The sequence below is a fragment of the Tachyglossus aculeatus genome, chromosome X4 (assembly GCF_015852505.1).
Source record: "Tachyglossus aculeatus isolate mTacAcu1 chromosome X4, mTacAcu1.pri, whole genome shotgun sequence".
Classification (NCBI taxonomy): domain Eukaryota; kingdom Metazoa; phylum Chordata; class Mammalia; order Monotremata; family Tachyglossidae; genus Tachyglossus; species Tachyglossus aculeatus.
The window spans coordinates 50,760,054-50,779,980 of NC_052098.1; the positions used below are offsets into that span (position 1 = coordinate 50,760,054).

The window sequence follows — 19,927 nt, forward strand, 5'->3', positions numbered from 1 at the left end:
GGAGCATTTAAAAATTTCCTCAAAGTAAGTGTGTGTGTGTGTGTGTGTGTGTGTGTGTGTGTGTGTGTGTCTTTTGATGTTTTTAGTGTTAATCTAAATTTTTTTTTTTGATTTGGGACTTTGCCAGGGCTGGGTGCTGAGGACTCAATGTTGTCTTTTCTGCGATCTCATTCTGATGGTAGTGGGTTTCCCAGGCTCTGTGACTGTAGCAACTTTCATGGATTGGAGCTTAGCAGCCACTGTGGCAGAATTCCAAAGTCGGGATCCTAGGTCTAGGCTTAACTGCAGTGGGGGTAGGCTAGAGGGTTGGATGGAGTTTATCCCAGTGGCAGTAGCCTTCTTGGGGTTGGAGCTTAGCTGCAGCTGTGGCATCATTTGAGGGGGTTGGGTGCTGGGTTGGTCTGGATAGAGGAAGACTTAGAGGTGGTGGTTGTGGTGCCTGTAGAGTAACCTTCAAAGTTTATATATTGCACATAATTGCTCAAGGGTATTAATTAAAGGTGCAGTATCCTCCTATTGACCCTCTCAGGATCGCATCTGGGGAGTTTCCATTACTCTACCAGTCTTGGCTATGGGAGGGAGAGTCAAGCAGAGGCATACCCATTCCATTCCTAACTTGGACAGTGGCTAGTGAGCAAAAGGCAATCTGCTTCAAGTCAAAACTCACCAGTGCTGGGCAGCAGAGGCACGGGAGAGAGTCAAGGGCAGAGACTCAAGTTTACTGCGTGGAAGAAGGCAATGGTAAACCACTTCTGAATTTTTATCAAGGAAAATGGATATGGATACTCTATGGATACACTACCGGAATTATTGCAGACGGAGGTGGGGCGTTCTGGGAGAGATGTGTACGTAGAGTTGCTATGCATCAGAAATGACTCGACAGCATAAAAGACGAGATCCTCCTATTGAGACCTGCACAGTAGGTGGTGGGACGCCCAAACTTGAGAGATCCAGGCTCTGCAGACGAAGGATTTTGATTAATCAGAGATCCAGAACCTATGGTTCAGGAGCTACTTCTGGCTCGTCTTGGAATCAGAAATGGCTCTCGAGCATAGGTGCCCACCCTTGGACTTGGCACCATGAGGGCTACATCATTAGCTTCCCCCCTTCAGCAAAAGTTAGTCTGAGAGCTGGGCTACCCGGCCCTTTGAGCCAGAAAAAGGCTGAGAGGGGAACCAAGATGGCAACTCTGTGCCCCACCAAATGGCGTGGTGGTGACCTCAAATGGCTGTCATTGCTCCCTCGATTTCCCCCCTCCGCTGCCCCTCGCATGCCACCTGCAGGCAATGGTAGACTCTGAGCTGGCACAGCCAAGCTGGCTAGGGAAGGAGACACCTCAACCCTATTGCATACAGGCCCCGAGAGCAGCCCTTTAGGCCGGATCCCGGGCACTGCCAATAGTGGCCGTGGATGGGATGAACATTGGGTAGAAGCCTCCAGGTAAGGGGCAAATTCAGTCGGGTGACAGGCACACTATTGGTGGGACTTGTGGGCACTATGTATGGGAGCAGCCAAGTTCTGCGGCAGCTAGCATCAACTGCCATAGCGGAGGGGCTGGAGGAAGAGGAGGAAGAAAAGAATGAGATGTAGATTCAGTTCTCTCCCTCCCACGCTCTCTCTTTCTTTCTCCTCCTCCTTCCCCTTGTTAGCAGGGAAAGACAAGTTCTGGTCTTAGCAAATCCCCTTGTCCCCCATCTCCCAGCCCCTCAGGTGAGCTCTGAATTGGCCCTGTGGGGTGGGCAGAAGCTGAAGCAGGGAAAGGGACAAGGAACTCTCACTCTGGGTGAGGCTTCTTGGTTTTAGTGCGTCTATTTTGTGTCTAGCCCAGCGCTTAGCACGATAATTATTATTATTGTTATTGCCTCATGACCAGATTTGTCCAAATCCCCAAAATTTCCCAATTAATTGCTTCAGGAGTTTTGGCCTGTCTTACTATATTAACCACTTCATTTTGTTTTAAATTATTTGACTAAAATCCATGCATTATCATCATTAACGGCCATTTTTGCCATCAGTAGTATTTGCTGAGTGCTCAGTGTGTGCAGAGCACCGTACTAAGCACATGGGACAATGCAACAGAGTTAGACACAATCCCTGCCTTAAAGGAGCTTACAGTCTAGTGGGGGAGACAGACACTAAAAGGGGTCATGGTAACACAAGTGTTCTTGGGGTGGGTATATATTATCTATCCTTAGTCAGATTTTGGTGTTTAAAAATTGGAGCCATCGGTTGAAGACAGCACTAAGAAGAGAAGCAGCGTGGCTAGAGAAGCAGTGTGGCTCAGTGGAAAGAGCCCGGGCTTTGGAGTCAGAGGTCATGGGTTCATATCCCGGCTCTGCCAATTGTCAGCTGTGTGACTTTGGGCAAGTCACTTAACTTCTCTGGACCTCAGTTACCTCATCTGTAAAATGGGGATTAAGACTGTGAGCCCCTGTGGGACAACCTGATCACCTTTTAACCTTCCCAGCACTTAGAACAGTGCCTGGCACATAGTAAGCACTTAATAAATGCCATTATTATATAATATCAAATTGCTTTAAGGAAATTTTGACTTTGGCACCATTTATAAATTTTGCCATTTTTACATTCCCAGATTTGTTCCACTTTTTCCTCCCTGAAATTAGGAGTTACCTTCCTTTGATTAAAATGAGGAATTTGAGTGGACCGCCAAATATGATAAAGGTAGTACAAAAGGTTGAATTGACTGTATATGGGCTATAATACAACTATTAAGATGATAATTCAGGATGACATTTTACTTACCTGTGCTTCAAAAGGTGCTTTAATTGTAATCTTCAGATAATTAGCTTTATTTAAGTAGCACATCTTAACCAAAGAGGTTTACATCATTTCAAATTAAGAACCCCAGAGGGGTATGTGTATTTAGGTTAAATTTTTCAAATGTTATGAACTTTCTCATGGGTTACTTGGAAATAAAGTTGAATTTAGTTCTTTATCAAAGGGGCAGCATCATAGGCACGACAAACACTTTGTGCTTTGGGTTTTTTTTTTTCCTAGGTAGAAATGGCAGTTGAAATCATAAGTAGGGTAAGATCAACTGTTTTTCTTATATGGCTAATTTTCAATACCAGTCAAAGCCAAAAGCTAAGTCCAGTCTAGTCAAAATAAATTTCTGGAAGGCATTTTTTCTATTCTTTTTGAAGGTGTGCATGGTGGATAGATGATGGAATGCATCTCTAGACTGTGAGCCCGTTGTTGGGTAGGGATTGTCTCTCTAAGTTGCCAACTTGTACTTCCCAAGCGCTTAGTACAGTACTCTGCACACAGTAAGCACTCAGTAAATACGATTGAATGCATACTTCCTGTAGTAGAGCAATGTATGTGGGAGATGAGGAAAATAGTAACTCTGATAACACTGAGGACTTTAGAAATTTTACCCTTTATTTTTGAAGCATTGATGTTTCGATTACACAAAACACTGAAAGTTGTTCTGTGAACATTCAGGATCTCAAAAGAGTTTTTCACATGAAAAGGTTGATTTTTTTTTTTTTACAGTGGTAAAAATTACCCAAGTCTTCCAGTTGTATCCTAATGGAGCTGAGCATCAATATCTAAAACCCGTTTTATATTTTCATTCGTAGGTGGTAATAATGTACATGTATTGAAAAAATGCAGAGCTCTTTCACTTCTGAAATTGCTTACTGCAAAAAAAGGCAGTGCAAGGTGCAGTATTAAATGAACTCAGTTTTAAACTGAAAAAGAGGGGTTTGGATGTCAGTTTCCTTTTAGGTTCTCAAGCTTACTCTGGTCTTGTCAAACTGTTGCTAAACAGGCTGTATGTGCAGCTCTGGGAAATTTAGTTGGATCTCTGGGAGATTAAGGGGAAACTAGGGAAGCCTTGACTTTGCTGAGCCTCCTGAAACTTGAGTTGAGTCGTCTCAAATCTCTCTCTTTTGAGGAAGTGCAGTTTGGCATGATGGTATCCGTGGAGCCTGGTGATAGTGGTAAGCAGGAATGCCAACTCTCATGGCAAAAAAGACTCTCATCAATATGTGTGTGAAGGCAGGTCTGAGACAACTTTTTTCAATCAGGTATTTGTTAAGCTCTTACTCTGTGCCAGCACTGTACTAAGCGCTGGGGTAGATACAAGGGAATTGAGGCCCAGAGAAGTGAAGTGACTTGCCCCACGTCACACAGCAGACAAGTGGCAGAGCCGGGATTAGAACCCAGGTCCTTCTGACTCCCAGGCCCTGGCTTTATCCATCAGGCCACATTGCTTCTCACTTTGCGAGCAACAGTGTGACTCATCAAGAAGAGTGTAGCAACAATGGAGCCTATTACGGAGTGTTTGAAAGGAAGAGGTATGTGTGTCTGATGGATTGAATTGCTGGGTCATTTAGAGAATACTGCCTCTGCAAGCCATCATTTATGGTCGGAAGGGTGAGTGTTGGGCATTTTCTGTGTGCTGAATTTGTTCCCAACAGTGACCACTGGCCAAACTAAGCGTTAGATCCTTTTAACTGGATTTGGGAGGCAAGGCCTAACTGCTTGTGTAAAGCAAAGAGGAAAATGAGGAAACCAAAGTCGAGCGAGGAAAAGAACAAAGCTGAAAGAGATATGAAAAAAGTCACATTTGTGGCTATTAGAAGCCAATGATACATAATTTAATCAATTTAAATATCTAGATTGTGTTGTTCATGACATCATACTGAGGTAGATTCTTTAATCATTGCTGGCTTTTTTCCTTTTTAGAATCAACTCAGTCAGTGTACTCATGCCTTAGAGAATTCAGAAGAGCTCCTAGAATTTGCTACCCGGTCACTAGACATAAAGGAACACGAGGAATTCTCAAAGGTAAAAATACAACTACTAATAAGCTGTGGCAAAAAGGGAAAATAATATAGAAGTATGGCTATTTTTGTTTGCTGGCTTTTGTTCATGTCCTTAATACTGATGGAAACTGGGCTGAAACCCTGTGCTGAAGGGGAAATAAAATAGTTTGAATCTGGAGTTGTTAGCAAATTACCCCATGCATTTTAATTATTTAAAACGTCTTTTAAGTGAATTGTTCTGAGACTGAATTTCTCAGATGCCTGGATAAGAAGTCATTCCTTTTTTCTTCTCCAGCTATGTTACCTTTTCCTCTGTTGGTTTGTTTCAAAGTACTTGGTTATGAAGGTAATACTATATGAGTATACCTTTGTGTTAGCCATAGCCTAATTAGAGAAATGAAGATGGGAAAGGAGTTCAAGTCAAACTGGCGGTAACTAACAACTCTGGCAATATGGTCAGACTCACTTTAGTGAGCAGCCTGAGAAAATGCAGTGCACTTTGCTTAAAATGCATGTTTAACAATATGTACTTTAATTGCTGTGCTTTGTACCATTGCTCCATGCCAGAGTAAATTTAGGAGGGGCACGGGGTGGGGTGGGGGGGTGGTCACATGGAAAGATGAAAATGTAGTTGTTGGGTATTGAGAGTTCATGCATGTTTCTATCATTTTTACAAATGTAAAAAAGTGAAGCAAGAAGCAACTAATTTCAGTTCATGCTCTTTGATCTTTGAGGTCACAAATTCTGAACCCGTAATGGGTAATTTAAAAACCATTAACTGTTCCGAGGTCTCTGATGGAAAAGCTTTTACAGCATAGCCAAAATGAGTAGAGAATGTACAGAACCTGAGTGGTAAAGGAATGGAAAAATCAGTTAAATTGCACAATTCTGGTAATTGTATTACATCAATGCTCTTATCAAGGTATTTTGTGTCAATTATCAGCAGTTATCCTTTGAACACTACCCTTCAGAGTGAGCTGCAATAAATCTATAAAAAATTGTGCTTTCTTTTCATTAAATTTGCGTTTTTGAACGTAACCAATGAATATTTACAGTGAACTTAAGATTAAAAAAGCCTTTCTTTAGGCAGTTCATAAGCCCCATTTTTTTTTTATTTTTAGCCACTTTTTCTTCTGCCCTCCCAGTCTTTTAAAATCAAGCTTCTAAATCTCATTTTTCAAGGCAAAATAAATGAAAATTGAATAATCTTTATCTTTTTCTGTTAATTTAAATCAGACCCTGCTGATCAATACAAATATCCGAACAGTATACAGTTACTTTTTGGAAAGAGCACAGGTCTGGCAATCAATCAATTGATCATATTTATTGAGCGCTTATTGTGTGCAGAGCACAGTACTAAGCGCTTGGAAGAGTACAGTATACCAGAGTTTGTAGACATGTTTCTTGCCCACAACAAGCTTACAGTCAAGGGGCTGGTGGGCTATATGACTTTAGGTAAATCACTTGTGTCCTCTTCCTAATCTGTAAAATGTGGATAATAACTGCCTTTCCCTACCGTACAGAGACATTTTGAGGATAAAATTGAGGTAGTCATACCTGCCAAAGCATGACTTACTAGTGCATGATTTTGATAGAACAAGATAAAAGAATCAGATGACACAGTGCCATTACACAGTCATGAGTTGGTCGTAAAATGGACTTATTTTTATTTGCTCTTTCTGGTATGGCATTTGTTTGCAATTGTGCATTATGCACTGAGTTACTTATATACCGCAGGCGATGCTGTAATATCTATTGAATATTTTTGGAGGAACTCCAGGGAAGATTAAACCCTTGAATCTTGAATTCTGAAAATGCAGGATTTCAACTTTCTTCCTCTTGAAGAAAGTTGACTAGATAGATACCATTAATGCATCCTAGCAAATCTGATTATATTTTAAGATGCATCTTTATTGATTTGATCATATAGATTGCCAGATTTGGCTCATGTAGAACTACTCTAGTATGATCAAAATGCACAAATGTATTAAATCAATAGAAAAGCACACCAGAAAGGCTGTTATTAAGATTAGTTTAGGGTGACTGGCATGTAAATTAAAAACCCCCAAAAAACTACAGACCTGTACCTGCTCATCAGTGTTACTTAAACTGAGATGTAGTACATCCAAAAATTAAATTTTCTCTCACTCTATATCATAACAAGTCTAGGGTGAAATAGGTAGAAAGGACTGGTGAGAAGTTGGTGGTTCTGTAACTTTTGAATTTCTATGGCCTGCAAAGTACTTTGCAAATAGACATTGTTTTTTTTCAAAAGCTCTTATTTAACTTAATCTCACTTTTGGTATGTTTGCAGTTTTATTTTGAGGCATTCAGAGTACTTTCACTTTACAAACATTTCAGTAATTCACTCCAAGGAAGGGACAGCAGCAGCCCCATGGGATCGAGTGGAGGGATCATCGCCCCTATAGATTGGCACTGAAGGGGAAAAGCCAATAACTTCATCCCCACAACTTTTTGGGCAAGGTGGGCTGGCACCTTAGCTAGGTTAGTCTGCTCCACGCTGTGGAATCTACTCTTTACTCTCCCTCACCCAATCAATCAATCCATGATACTTGTGGAGCGTTTACTATGTGCAGAGCACCATATTAAGCACTTAGGAGAGTCCAGTACAACAGAATTAGCGGACACGTTTCCTGTCCATAACAAGCTTACAGTTTGGAGGATTCAGAGGTCAGGCCAGAGACTACTTTTATCCATAGCCCCAGTGCTCAATAGGAGCAAGCCTGTCACCAGCATCACCTCCACTGACCATCCAATCCCTGTCTCCCTACTCTCTTCCCCCTCCTATCCACGTCTTCCCACATCCTGTATGGTGGATCCTCCTCTGCACCATCCTGCTCTGCACCACTAGCACTACAGTCAATCGATCAACTGTATTTACTAAGCACTCTCTGTGTGCAGAGCTCTGTACCAATCAATCAATCATATTTATTGAGCGCTTACTATGTGCAGAGCACTGTACCAAGCGCTTGGGAGAGTACAGTGCAGTAGAGTTGGTAGATGTGATCCCTTGCCCACGAAGAGCTTATAGTCCAGTGAGGGAGACAGACATTAAACTGAATTACAGATGGGGGGAAGCTGCAGAATATAAGTGCTTAGTACGGTGCTCTGCACACAGTAAGTGCTCAATAAATACGATTGAATGAATAAGGCTATGTATATAAGTCCAGTGGGGCGGGGGGTGGGAATATCAAAGGACTTAAGGGTAATCAATTCCTCTGACCAGGTTTTCAGTCCCAAAGCCTTTTGTCACTGAACCAAGTCTCGCCTCTCCATTACAGTGTGAGACTCCATCATTGTCAATATAGCCTTCTCCCTCCTGCCACCTGAAGGCAGGATGAGGGGATTGGAAATCCCAGGTCTCAACCTAGGAACCCAGAAGTCTGGGCGGTGCGTTTGGTTCTGACGTGGTACTCTTGGCCCTAGTGGTTCTCTCGTGTTCCCTTAGCTGGAGGCTGGGGTTGACTGTGCAGCCTCAATCAATCCATAGTATTTACTGAGCACCTGCTGTATGCTGAGCACCTTACTGAGCTCTTGGGAGAATTTGATAGACTTGGTAGATGCAATCCCTGCCCTTTAAGAGCTTAGAGATTAGTGGAGAAGCCAGCAGGCCAAATATGTGCCCCCATTGAAACAAAAGTGGCCATTGACTTTCTCCGTGCTGCCTCAAACCTCTCCATCAGTGGGGAGAGTCCAGTTCGCCCTTTAGGTCAGTCTTTCCAGGACACTTAGCAACTGCTACACATAAGGGGGTAGGGGGTGGGGGTGGTGGGTGGTGTGTGTGTGTGTGTGTGTGTGTGTGTGTGTGTGTGTGTGTGTGTGTGTGTGTGTGACACACCCACACCCATAGACTGGGTATCATAGTGACTGTGGTTATAACCAAATGCCATCTGCTCACAGTGAATTTTTTTTGTTTATTTGTTAAGCACTTACTATGTGCCAAACACTGTTCTATGTACTGGAGTAGGTCCAAGTTAAGCAGGTTGGACATGGTCTCTCTAAGGGATTCGGCTGGGGGTGAGAGTGAGGGTAAATGCAGACGTGTTTCAAGAGGACAAGGGTCAATGCGGGGCATTGGGGATGGGTGGGTAGAGGAACACTGGAGAGAAAAGGGTGAGCATGGACCAGTAGGAGTGGCAGAATGAGATCATGGGAGCGTTTATAAAACTCTAGAAACATTTTTGTTTTTGTTTGGAAAAAACTAGTTTTGTTTTTGTTTGGAAAAAACTAGTTTTGTCTCCATGACTTATTAATTTCACTGCAAGTATTATGTGATACTATCATAGGATTGGAAATGTAGGCAATAGCTAGGTTTGATTCTATTTTTAAAACAGCTGTTTGAATTTTTATATATAAATACTGTCAATAGTGGTAAACCATGTGGTTTCACTTGCTAGCTCTTGTACTCAGAAACCACAGTTCTTTGGGTTTTGATTAAAGTAGGAAAATGTTTGCCCAAAGTCTTTTTGTGTTGATGTAGCCAAGTTATCTGTTTACATCAAACAAACCCTCAAAAACATAGCCTGGATTTTGGCCCATGTTTTTGGATTATGCCTGAATCAAATTTAAGGAATGTGTATATTTGACTTGAACTATTTCTGAGAAGCAATAACAAGTATCCTTGCTCAGTGGCTCATGGCTAAATGTATCATCAGTTGTCCACGAGTTCGCCGGGGTAATGATAATAATGATGGTATTTGTTAAGCACTTACGATGTGCGAAGCACTGTTCTAAGCACGGGGGGATACAGTATGGTCAGGTTGTCCCACGTGGGGCTCAGTCTTAATCCCCATTTTACAGATGAGGTAACTGAGGCCCAGAGAAGTTAAATGACTTGCCCAAAGTCACACAGATGACAATTGGCAGAGCCGGGATTAGAGCCCATGACCTCTGACTGGTATTAAGCCGATGGTTTGAGTTTTGTATCCCAGAATAAATTCCCTCGAATGACATTGCTGGTCAGTGTTCCAGGTTTAAAATTGAAGGATAGATAGATGGCAGCGTGCGCAGCAGTTGCAGGCGAATACCATTAATTATTTCTCTCTCAAAGAGTCAATTGCCAATAAGATTGTCTGACACATAAACTTTTGTATAGGAATGCGAGGAGAGGATTTAATGGAATAATAAAAGGGGATTTGGCGTGTTTCTTAAGGATTCTGTAAGTTATAATAGTACCCACACCAAGTCAGACCACAGCCCCCAGTTCCAAGTAAAACAGACCTCAGCCTGAGGCCGGCCAGGGCCTATGGCCAGGGGGTCTAGGGGTGCCCCAGGGTGCAGAAGGCCTGCTCTGGTCTGGTCTCTCTTCTCTCCCCATTCTGGCCTTGTATGACCTCCTCACTCCCTGACCAGGATAGCACTGCTGCCACCACTGCCGTGTTACTGTTAACTGATATCCAGTGGCGCTCCCTTCTTTGCCACTTCTGCTCTTGCGGCAGAACTCTTTCCGGTAGCTTTATAAAACTTCAGACCGAAATGAGGCAGGCAGGCTGCAGGCAGGCAGACAGTCGTCTTCAAAATCCACTGGCCAAGCTGAACAGCTGCAGAGGCAAAAGAAAAGCTAGGAGGTGTTGGACAGTGGCAACAGCGTGGAAGAGAACATCTCCTGAGCCCCCAGTGTTGCTGTTTGCTGCTCCAGGTCTTGCCCCTACGCTTTTATCCTCTGCACTACCTGGAAGAGGCAGTGCTACTCCTCTGGTACAGAAAAGGTTAGTTCTGGGCTGCGACGGGAGGGGTGGGGAGGCTGAAGGAGGACGAACATGGCTCCTCTGAAATGAGCTATTAGCCATGGAAGGGAGATGGAAAAACCTGGAACTACTTTTTCCGTCCCAATTTCGTGACTCAGTAATATTTATTGAGCACCTACTGTGTGCAAAACATCATTCCCAGAGTGGGGGAGACTCTTGGCTCTTTTCAGTCTGAGTTAGGTCTCAAATCTCGGCAGACTCGAGATGTTGAAACCTGAGTGTTCCTGCAGTCTGAGTCCTGAAAAGGGGCGAGGGAGAAAAGATCAGGAAACCACCTCCATTGTCTGCATGAAGCTAGTGATAATTACTCAGGAAACATTGAGAGGCGAATCCCTAGCAGAAATACATTTCTTTTTGATTAAATGTATGTAATCCTTTCCCCCCAAGACCTCAAGGCTCTATAAAGAGAATCCTCAAGCACAGCCTTCTCATACTAGCTACCAGGATGGGCATAAGGACAAAGAACACACATCATAAATAGGAGACCTGGGACTTTAATTTCATCTTACCTTTTTGTGTTATTTGTTAAGCGCTTACTACATGCCAGGAACTGTACTAAGCGCTGAGGTAGAAACAAGCTAATCAGGTTGGGTACAATCCCTGTCCCATGTGGGGCTCACAGTCTTAATCCCCATTTTGCAGATGAGGAAACTGAGGTCCAGAGAAGTGAAGTGACTTGGCCAAGGTCCCACAGCAGACAAGTGACAGAGCTGGGATTAGAATGCAGGCCTTTCTGAATCCCGGGTCCATGCTCTAAATTTTTCTTAATGTAGGAAGATTGACTTAGTAAACCTTGAAGAACATTTTCTCCTGGGGAAACCCCAGACAGTACAGACATACCAATTTTAGTAAACAGAAGGGGTTAGCCAAATAGCGTAGAACCACAACCCCTTGCTCTGTCCCACTTTCACTGTCAGCCTATCTTGGTCTGAATCAACTCAGTCATCCTAACTTTGGTTTGATGGGGGCAGCAAAATGCCTGGCTCTTTCCTTTTCTTTTGGAGGAACACCAGTTGATAAATAAAAATGAATAATTTCAATCAAATCCTGCTGCTGAGCTGATGTCCTGCTGCTCCTTTGCACTTTCTGGATATGCCAAGAGACCATGTTCAAAGCTGAGAGAACTTTTAAAATATTTTATAAAATTAAAATGATAGCAGATAAAAACAGGCAATTTCAGGATTCCCCTCCCCACTCCGTAGCTCCACCTCCTCCTCCCCCTCCCCCCAGATTCTTAGGGAATGAAACAAACTTGAGTGATTTAATAAAAAATTCTTTAACCACAGGAGGAAATGTATTTTCATTAATTTGGAATTGGTTTGAAACGTTCACTTCTCCTTTTGAACTGATTTTCTGTATCCTGAACTATTACTGCATTTCTAACACCCTATTTAACATGAGCTTAAATGACTGTGCAAAAGATGTGTTTTGCACGTGTTTCTCACGGTTTGAATTTCTTGTGAACTTGAACTAGACTGACTCAGGATTTGTATTCTAACTTTTCTTGCATGTCACTGCAGTTGAACCTTGCATGAAAGCACTAACTGCCTTCTCTCTCTTCTCCCTGATTTGCTCCAAGGCTGCCAGACAGATCAAAGATAGGTATGGTACCAAACAACCACTTTACTTTTTTCTTCCAGTATTCATTTTGAAATCAAAAATGAAATTGTTTTTCAGTCGTGTCGTGCTGTAACAAGCTCCAAGAACTGAAGGGACACAAACCAAGGACATAGAACGTAATACGGCTGAGTGCTGCAGCAATGGAAATGGCGAGCAGGAGTCCTGGGGTGGGAATGGTGGTGGTGGTGAGCAGGTGGTTCTGGATGGGGAGCGCTTATTATGTGCTAAGCCCTGTACTAAGCGCTGGATTAGAGGCACGGTAATCAGATTGGACATATTCCCTATCCCAGTGTTAAGTGCTGGGGAGAGCACGGTAGCATAGACGAGATGGCTGCCTTTAAGGTGCTTGCAATCAAGCATGTAATGGAATGTCATATTTTTCCAGAGGTTCTGGAACAGGTTCCAATTTATTGCATTTGTCTGTGGGAAATCGTCCCCCACACTTCAGTCGTTCATGATAGAACCAGTGTTTTTGAGGATTGGACTGTGGCTCTGTACTGAGATCTGCCTGTACTTGAAAATCCAAAAGTCAAAACGGATCAAACAAAGCCCAAGGACAAGACATCTATTCACACCTGTCAAGGTCTCATAGGGGGTGTAGTATTTATTATCCTGAATATTAGATTAACTATTTTTTCTCTGAAAAAAATCTTTCTATAAAATTTAAGAAATTTACAGACTTAGAAAGTGGGACTTGTAGACCTAGAGAAATCAGAGCAGGTGGGATTTTTCTGTTCCCATTCTGAGAGGATTGAGTACAGGAGGGGAAGGTAGCTAGCTTTTAAAATGGAGCAGCCCATACCAGGAAAATTCATTCATTCATTCTATCGTATTTATTGAGCGCTTTCTGTGTGCACAGCACTGTACTAAGCCCCTGTAAAGTACAATTCAACAACAGAGACAATCCCTGCCCACAATGGGCTCACAGTCTAGAAGGGGGGAGACAGAAATCAAAACAAATAAATAGGCATCAGTAGCATTAATATAAATAGAATTAGAGATATATATTCACATCAGAACAAGTAAAACAGGTATTAATATAAATAAATAGAATTATAGATATGTACATATATACACAAGTACTGTGGTGGGGGGAAGGGTGTAAAGCAGATGGAGCAAGTCGGGGCGATGCGGAGGGGAGGAGGAGCTGAGGAAAAGCAGGGCTCAGTCTGGGAGGGCCTCCTGGAGGAGGTGAACCTTAAGTAGGGCTTTGAAGGGGGGAAGTGAGACGGATGGACAGAAGGACAGGTGGACATATGAACAGAAGAACATTTGGACAGATGGACAGATGGATGGACATTTGGACAGATGGATGGACATTTAGACGGGTAGACAGGTGGATAGACAGATGGACATTTGGACGGACAGATAGACGGATGGATGGACATTTGGACAGGCAGATGGACGGATAGACAGACGGATATTTGGACAGATGGACAGACATGGACGGACAGACAGACATTTGTACAGACGGACGGCGTCTGTCCAAATGTCCGTCTGTCTGTCCATCCGTCTGGCCAAATGTCCATCCATCTGTGAAAATCTGAAGTTAACCTGATGAAGCTGGGTAGCGTTAAGCTAGAGTGCTTGGCAGTAGAAAACTTCCCAAGCCAAATCTAAAAGCTATTGTTTGTGAGTAAAATTTGACTTCTAAGATGTACGGCACAACTACTAAAGCACTTAAGAGTTTGTGTAGAGAATCTTATTCCACAGTTTACCACCTGCTAAAGAAGTGGGGACCAATGAGGCAAACACATTTCTGAATTTCAATCTAGTGTCAATAGGGGGTGTGTATGGAGGAAGATAGGGATGAGGAAAATTATTAGTCACCTTTGTCCGGGACTTCTCCTACCTTAAAATTTTTTTATGAATTAAAAAAAGCACCTTAATGCATGTGCAGAAAGAGAGTTTGTATGGGTTGGGCTGGGTGTCAGAAGTGTATTCAGTTAGACGGAATAGAGTTGGGTTACAGTCCTCAAGACCATAAGCTCATCGTGAGCAGGGAATGTGTCTACTAAGTCTGTTGTACTCACCCAAGTGCTTAATACAGTGCTCTGCACACAGTAAGCAATCAAGAAATACCATTGATTTGTAAGAGGAAAATATATTAAGCGGGAGTTGGGATGGATGCTACAAGAAAGTGAGGGTAGTATGGGTGGCACTATTGCCAGATCTTTCCTACAAATTTACCAACTGCCAGTTCCAATTATTAGGGTCAAAGAGGAACAGTTCCAGAGAGGAGCGGGAAAAATTGTCAAAGAAACCACCTGTGGATGAATTGAGATGACAGGCTCATTTTTTAATAAGTTCCCATAAACAAGTTACCGCCATCTGCTGTGTGGTAAAATATACAGTGACTGCTTTATTCTAAGAAGGGAACTGATCTTTTTTTAATGTTACATTGCAGGTGATTATCATCATCAGTTATATTTATTGAGCGCTTACTGTGTGCAAAGCACTGTATGAAGCGCTTGGGAGAGCACAGTATAACATCGAGCACATTCTCTGCCCACAACGATATCATAGTCTAGAGGGAATCCCTGCAAAGGGAGCTATGGAGGTAGGGAGGTTACCAGTGTTATTTACCCAATACAAAGGCAGGTAGTGTACAGGAGCTGCTTACAGCTGGGACTTTTCCATGGATAGAGCCCTAAATGGGGAGAGACAGCCGGAAAAGCACAAAGAAGCTCCAAGTAGATGTATATAATCCAGATTTTTTTTTTGGTAGGCTTTGCTTGATTTTTAAAAAGTTAATTGGGTGCCTAGAAATCAATCAATGGTATTTGAGCTCTTACTATGTGCAGAACACTGTACTAAGTACTTAGAAAGTGTAGTAAAATGGAAAAATCCATACCCTAATTATAAGCGAAGTTATACACCCCAAGGGACTGGCAGTGCAAACAGAATACAGGCCAGTGAAAGACAAAAGATTCCTATTTAAGGTGGGGAGTGCTAAAAATACCTCAGGTTTTAAAACTGACTGCAAGTATCGCCCATGGCTGGAAATGCTTTTTTATTCTGGAGTTTTGTATTCTGGGGCACATGTGAACTTATCGTAAAGAGGATGAATGTAATATTTCTAAATATAATGGGAAAATCCTTGTCTCTGGGCATGATAGAGCTTGAAAAGAGTAACAGAAAAGACATGAAATTACAGAAGAAAGTCCTGCATTTGGAAAAAAAAAACTATTACTGACGCAATGGGAGTAGTCATTTCACATAATTTGTACTGAAAAACTCCAGTTAGTAGTCTAAATTGCTTTTGTGAAAATAGTGTCATGAGAGAGTGCTAAACGAAGTATAGTTTTCCACTGGAAATCAAGTATATTAATGAGTTTCCAAAAATTAAAAAAATGACCCAAACAATATAAATATATTAAAACAGATTATTAAAAAATATGTAGTTACCATTGTGTTAAAGTCCATGATCATATATAAATGTAAAATATAATAAAATATTATGAATTGTGACAATTCAGTTTTAACAAATGCATATATTAAAAAGTCCTCCCTGTTGACCCCAATGCATAAAAATTGTTGCATACATTGATTTGTCTCTCCTCTGAGACCAGACATTTCCACATATCTAATTTAACTGCCAGATTGAAATGCTTACTTTTTTTATTTTCTGCACTGTCAACTGTACTTTTGGCTTGGTGTCGTGTTGACGTGTATAATATCTATTTAAGGAGTAATGTCAGTGCAAAATGCAGCAACTGGGTGTGTTGGAATATGACAGTTGCACAGTGGGTCTATATATGCCTTACACACAGCACGTGTACTGCACTCAGAGTGCATGCACAGCAAAACCTTTAAGCTATAAGAAATACCCTCATTAGAATTCAATAGTACTATTGCAGCAAAGTGCTAAAAAGAACAGCATGATGCAGCAGAAGGATTGCAGGCACCCGAAAGGAGCAATGGGTATTTTCAATTTAAAATGACAGCAGCACCCTTTAATAACCTGCAATGAACAAGGAGGCAACCACCAGTTTATAATAGATACTGATAGACAATAAGAAAAGTACATGAGAACAATTCAGTTTAAATAGCTGAAACTGATTGACAGTTTAGAGCAATGAGTCTTGCTCGTAAAATCAGATTAGCAGGACTTTTTTTTATAAAGTGGGCAGTGTCTGGTTTAAGAATAGTTATGACACCCAATACCTAAGTTCCCACATGGGAATATTGTAAAGTTGTCATTAGTCACATACATTGTGAGCAGCACATATGGGTACAGGTGTGAGGGGTAATTGGGAAGGGGAAAGCTAGAACTTAACTGTGGTAAAAAGCTCTTTGAGAAAATTGAAAATGGGTTTATGTTAACTCTATAAGTGTCTATAGGTATACATGTATATACACAGACATATACATATACAATGGCATGTAAATTAGCTGGAAGTGGGATGGTGAGGGAGGACCTTACATTAAATCCATGTCAGAGTCTTTTTATCTGTTTTCTTTCAAACAAGCCAGTGATAAGGGAGAAGCGGAGCCCATATTATATGTAATGAAGGTTCTAAAATGAATGAATCAATCAGTCGTATTTATGGACCTCTTACTGTGTGCAGAACACTGTACCAAGCACTTGGGAGAGTACAATGAGGTACAAGTGTTTTCAGTGTAACACCGAATCTTCTTGGAATTCACAGCAGTGCTACAGAATGTTGTATTTGAATTTGATTGTGGCTGAACATTGGGGCAAGAATGGTAAAAATAGGAGCCAGTTACAAATTCTGTAATAATACACTTGGCAGAATTCTTTATAAAGTATTTGCCATTTTGAGGAAGTTTAGAAGTTCCTGAAAGCCAGTGATTCCACTTTCCTCTGTGGTATTTGATTGCCCTTTACATCTTCTCTTAAAATTTCTGAAGAGTTAACTCTGGTTAGGGTAAACTTTGGCCACTGGTTTTAGGAGTCATGATGTCCCCGTCCTAATTAATAATAATTAATAATGTATTTAAGTGCTTACTGTGTGCCAGGCACCATACTAAGCGCTGGGGTGGATACAAGTAAATTGGGTTGGGCACAGTCCCTGTCCCACGTGGGGCTTACAGTCTCAATCCCCATTTTACAGAGGGGGCCCAGAGAAGTGAAGTGACTTGCCCAAGGTCACACAGCAGACAAGTGGCAGAGCCAGGATTAGAACCCATGACCTTTTGACTCCCAGGCCCATGCTCTATCCATACACCATACTGCTTCCAATTACCCACATTAAGACCAGAAGCAACCTCAAGTCCCATGCGACCGGGCCTACCTGGAAGGAAATTGTAAATGGCCTTATGGTTGCTTAGGAGAGTCATGGCACATGATTTGGGCACCTTCTAGCACTCTTCTATCAATCAATCAATTAGTGATATTTACTGAGTGCTGACTGTGTGCAGAGCACTGATCTAAGCACTTGGGAGAGTTCAGTATAACAGAATTAGCGGACACATTCCCTGCCTACAACATCTGTAGGCCTTGGGGAACCCTGAGAGAAGTTCCTAAAGTTGCTGAAATGCTGGCCAAAGTTGCCTTGAGGGCCACTGCATAGAAGTGAAGGCAGCTGTGGAACCTACTTATCCTCCGCTACTTTTCCTTCCGGCTCCCATTGAGACAGCTGGGTTATGCCAGAGACAGTCCTGAGGGACACCCTTGCCTTTTCTTCTGCCTCCTCCCTTTCCTTTGAGATATTTGAGTCTGCTGCCTAGTGCCACTGGTCCAACCCGGCTTTATTGTATTTTCTACATGTCCCAGGTTGGTACACAAACGTTTTGACAGATGAAAACGTACTTGTGGGTTAGCGTTTTTGTCTTTGAAACAACCTGTCTGTAGTTTTTAAGTCTCTCATCCCTGCCCAATGTTTTCCCAAGGCAGATTTTGGATTTTAGGAGAAAGCACCTCAACAGGCAAGGTAGCTTTTGTTCTGGAAGGGTTGCTAGAGCTGCCTTAATGGTGAGAAGTGCTAAAGGACAGGATGCATGACACTTGATCGGTTTGTCCCATTTAGCATCCTGTCCCTGCAGGCATGCGGTCTAGGCAACCAAGGATTAAAGTCTGCATTAGAATAGAATACACTTGCCGCCTTAGTAATCAGGAGCTTGGTTGCTTTATACCTTTGGTTCTTTCTTAAAAGTATATTCCTAATATTGTACATATTTCCCAAATGAAATAAAGGAATGATCACTTCCAGTGTGAAGAGCTGTTTTCACAAATAATAGTTATCGTAATTGGAAAATTCAAGTTTGAAGATAACCTCTTTAAAAAAAAGATTTTCAGGCAATGGCCCACTTTTGTAAAGTGGGGTTACAAGTGCATTTTTCGTTTTGGAAAAAGGAGCTGAAAGCCTTTATGCAATGCTTTTAAATGGCCTTTGTATTTCTGTAAAATGGAATCAACGGTGTTTTCTGGTTTCTCTGATTTTTCTGTCTAAATCCTATTTTAGTAGTGGACAAAAAAATAAGTCCATCAGATTCAGTACAGTCGTAGCAAAAGAATACCTCTTGTACACCAAATTCAAGCATTTAATAAATGCGTAACTTTGAAATGGATTAGGCAACAAGCCCTACAGTGGAGTCTCAAAACTTTAGTATTTGCCATGACAGGCTGTCAAAAATGAAACATTCTGGCCAAATTTTAATTGTGAAACAGCAGTCTTATGCTGTGTTCCCTTAGAGTTTTATCTGCTGATAATTCAGAATATCCAAGTTGGTGGGAGGGAGTAATGCATGATTTCCAAATTGAAGAACAATTTAGAATTGTCTAGCCTAAATTGATTTTTAAAGGAACACAGGAGCAGATTATTTTGGTGCTATCCCTCCCACACTTCTTTTTTTTTAACAATATCACATTTGTTTTGCTGTAGAGTTACAATGGCTTCAGCTTTTCGCCTTTCTTTGAAACCAAAGGTCAGTGACAACATGACTCATTTGATGGTGGATTTCTCTCAGGAAAGGCAGATGCTCCATACTTTGAAGTTTTTGCCAGGTAAATAAAAATGTGTGATCTGTTCTTTTACTGTACTTTTTCCTTCTACAGAATAATTCCCATTTGAAACAAATAATGAGTTTTATTCCTGCAGGAAATCTCAAGTGATTCAATATATTGATGTATGTGTTGATGAAGTCAGGTGTTCACCATCTATCCCGAATCTGCGTCGTTTAGTGTCTTTAAATTACAGATTCAAAATCATTACTGTATTTACTGGCGTAATTGCAACCCCCCAAGGCGGGGGAGGGGCTATTATATAGGGAATTAGCAAGAAGAGGAGGAAAATTAAAAAGAGGAAAGGAGGGGAGAAGGAAGAGAAAGGTAAGAGAACACTTGTTTTGCACTCTCCTATAAGTGCTGCTTACAGTTGATAATCAGTGAATTACAGTAACTCCCCCTCTTCTTTTCTAATCCCAAACTCTGCACTCAGGAAGAACTCAATAAATACAGTTGACTGACTGACTGAGGCTTTGGCACTCAGGTTCCTTGGTGGCCAAGAAAGATGAAGGGGGAGCTGGGATGTGACAGGAGTCAGGGGAGGCAAGTGGGTAGGAGAGAGGAGAGAGGCTGGGTTAGGGAAGGGAGGGGATTTTGTAAAGGCTAGTTGGAGTCCAGGCAAGTTTTTTGTCCAGTGCTCTGCACCCAGTAAGCGCTCAATAAATACCATTGTTTGATTGACTTAGCCATACACGTTCCCGGAAGCTGCCTCCAAGCCAGTGAGAGCCCTTCGAGGTGGTGACTACTGTGGTCATACTGGCCATTTAGACCTAACC

General features: G+C 41.9%; 1 protein-coding gene and 1 non-coding gene across 5 annotated transcripts in view; both read left to right on the forward strand.

Moving 5' to 3' along the window:
* Positions 1 to 19,927, forward strand: part of FSD1L (fibronectin type III and SPRY domain containing 1 like) — a 65,634-nt gene that overhangs the window by 14,513 nt on the left and 31,194 nt on the right. For all 4 annotated transcript variants that reach the window (XM_038770089.1, XM_038770088.1, XM_038770090.1 and 1 more), the window contains exons 4-6: positions 4,714 to 4,815; positions 12,141 to 12,163; positions 19,030 to 19,151. In XM_038770089.1, coding sequence (XP_038626017.1) covers positions 4,714 to 4,815; positions 12,141 to 12,163; positions 19,030 to 19,151 — 247 coding nt within the window. The remainder of the gene's footprint in view (positions 1 to 4,713; positions 4,816 to 12,140; positions 12,164 to 19,029; positions 19,152 to 19,927) is intronic.
* LOC119948613 lies at positions 520 to 657 on the forward strand. The gene has a single exon (XR_005456997.1). It is a non-coding gene; the product is annotated as a small nucleolar RNA SNORA7 (small nucleolar RNA).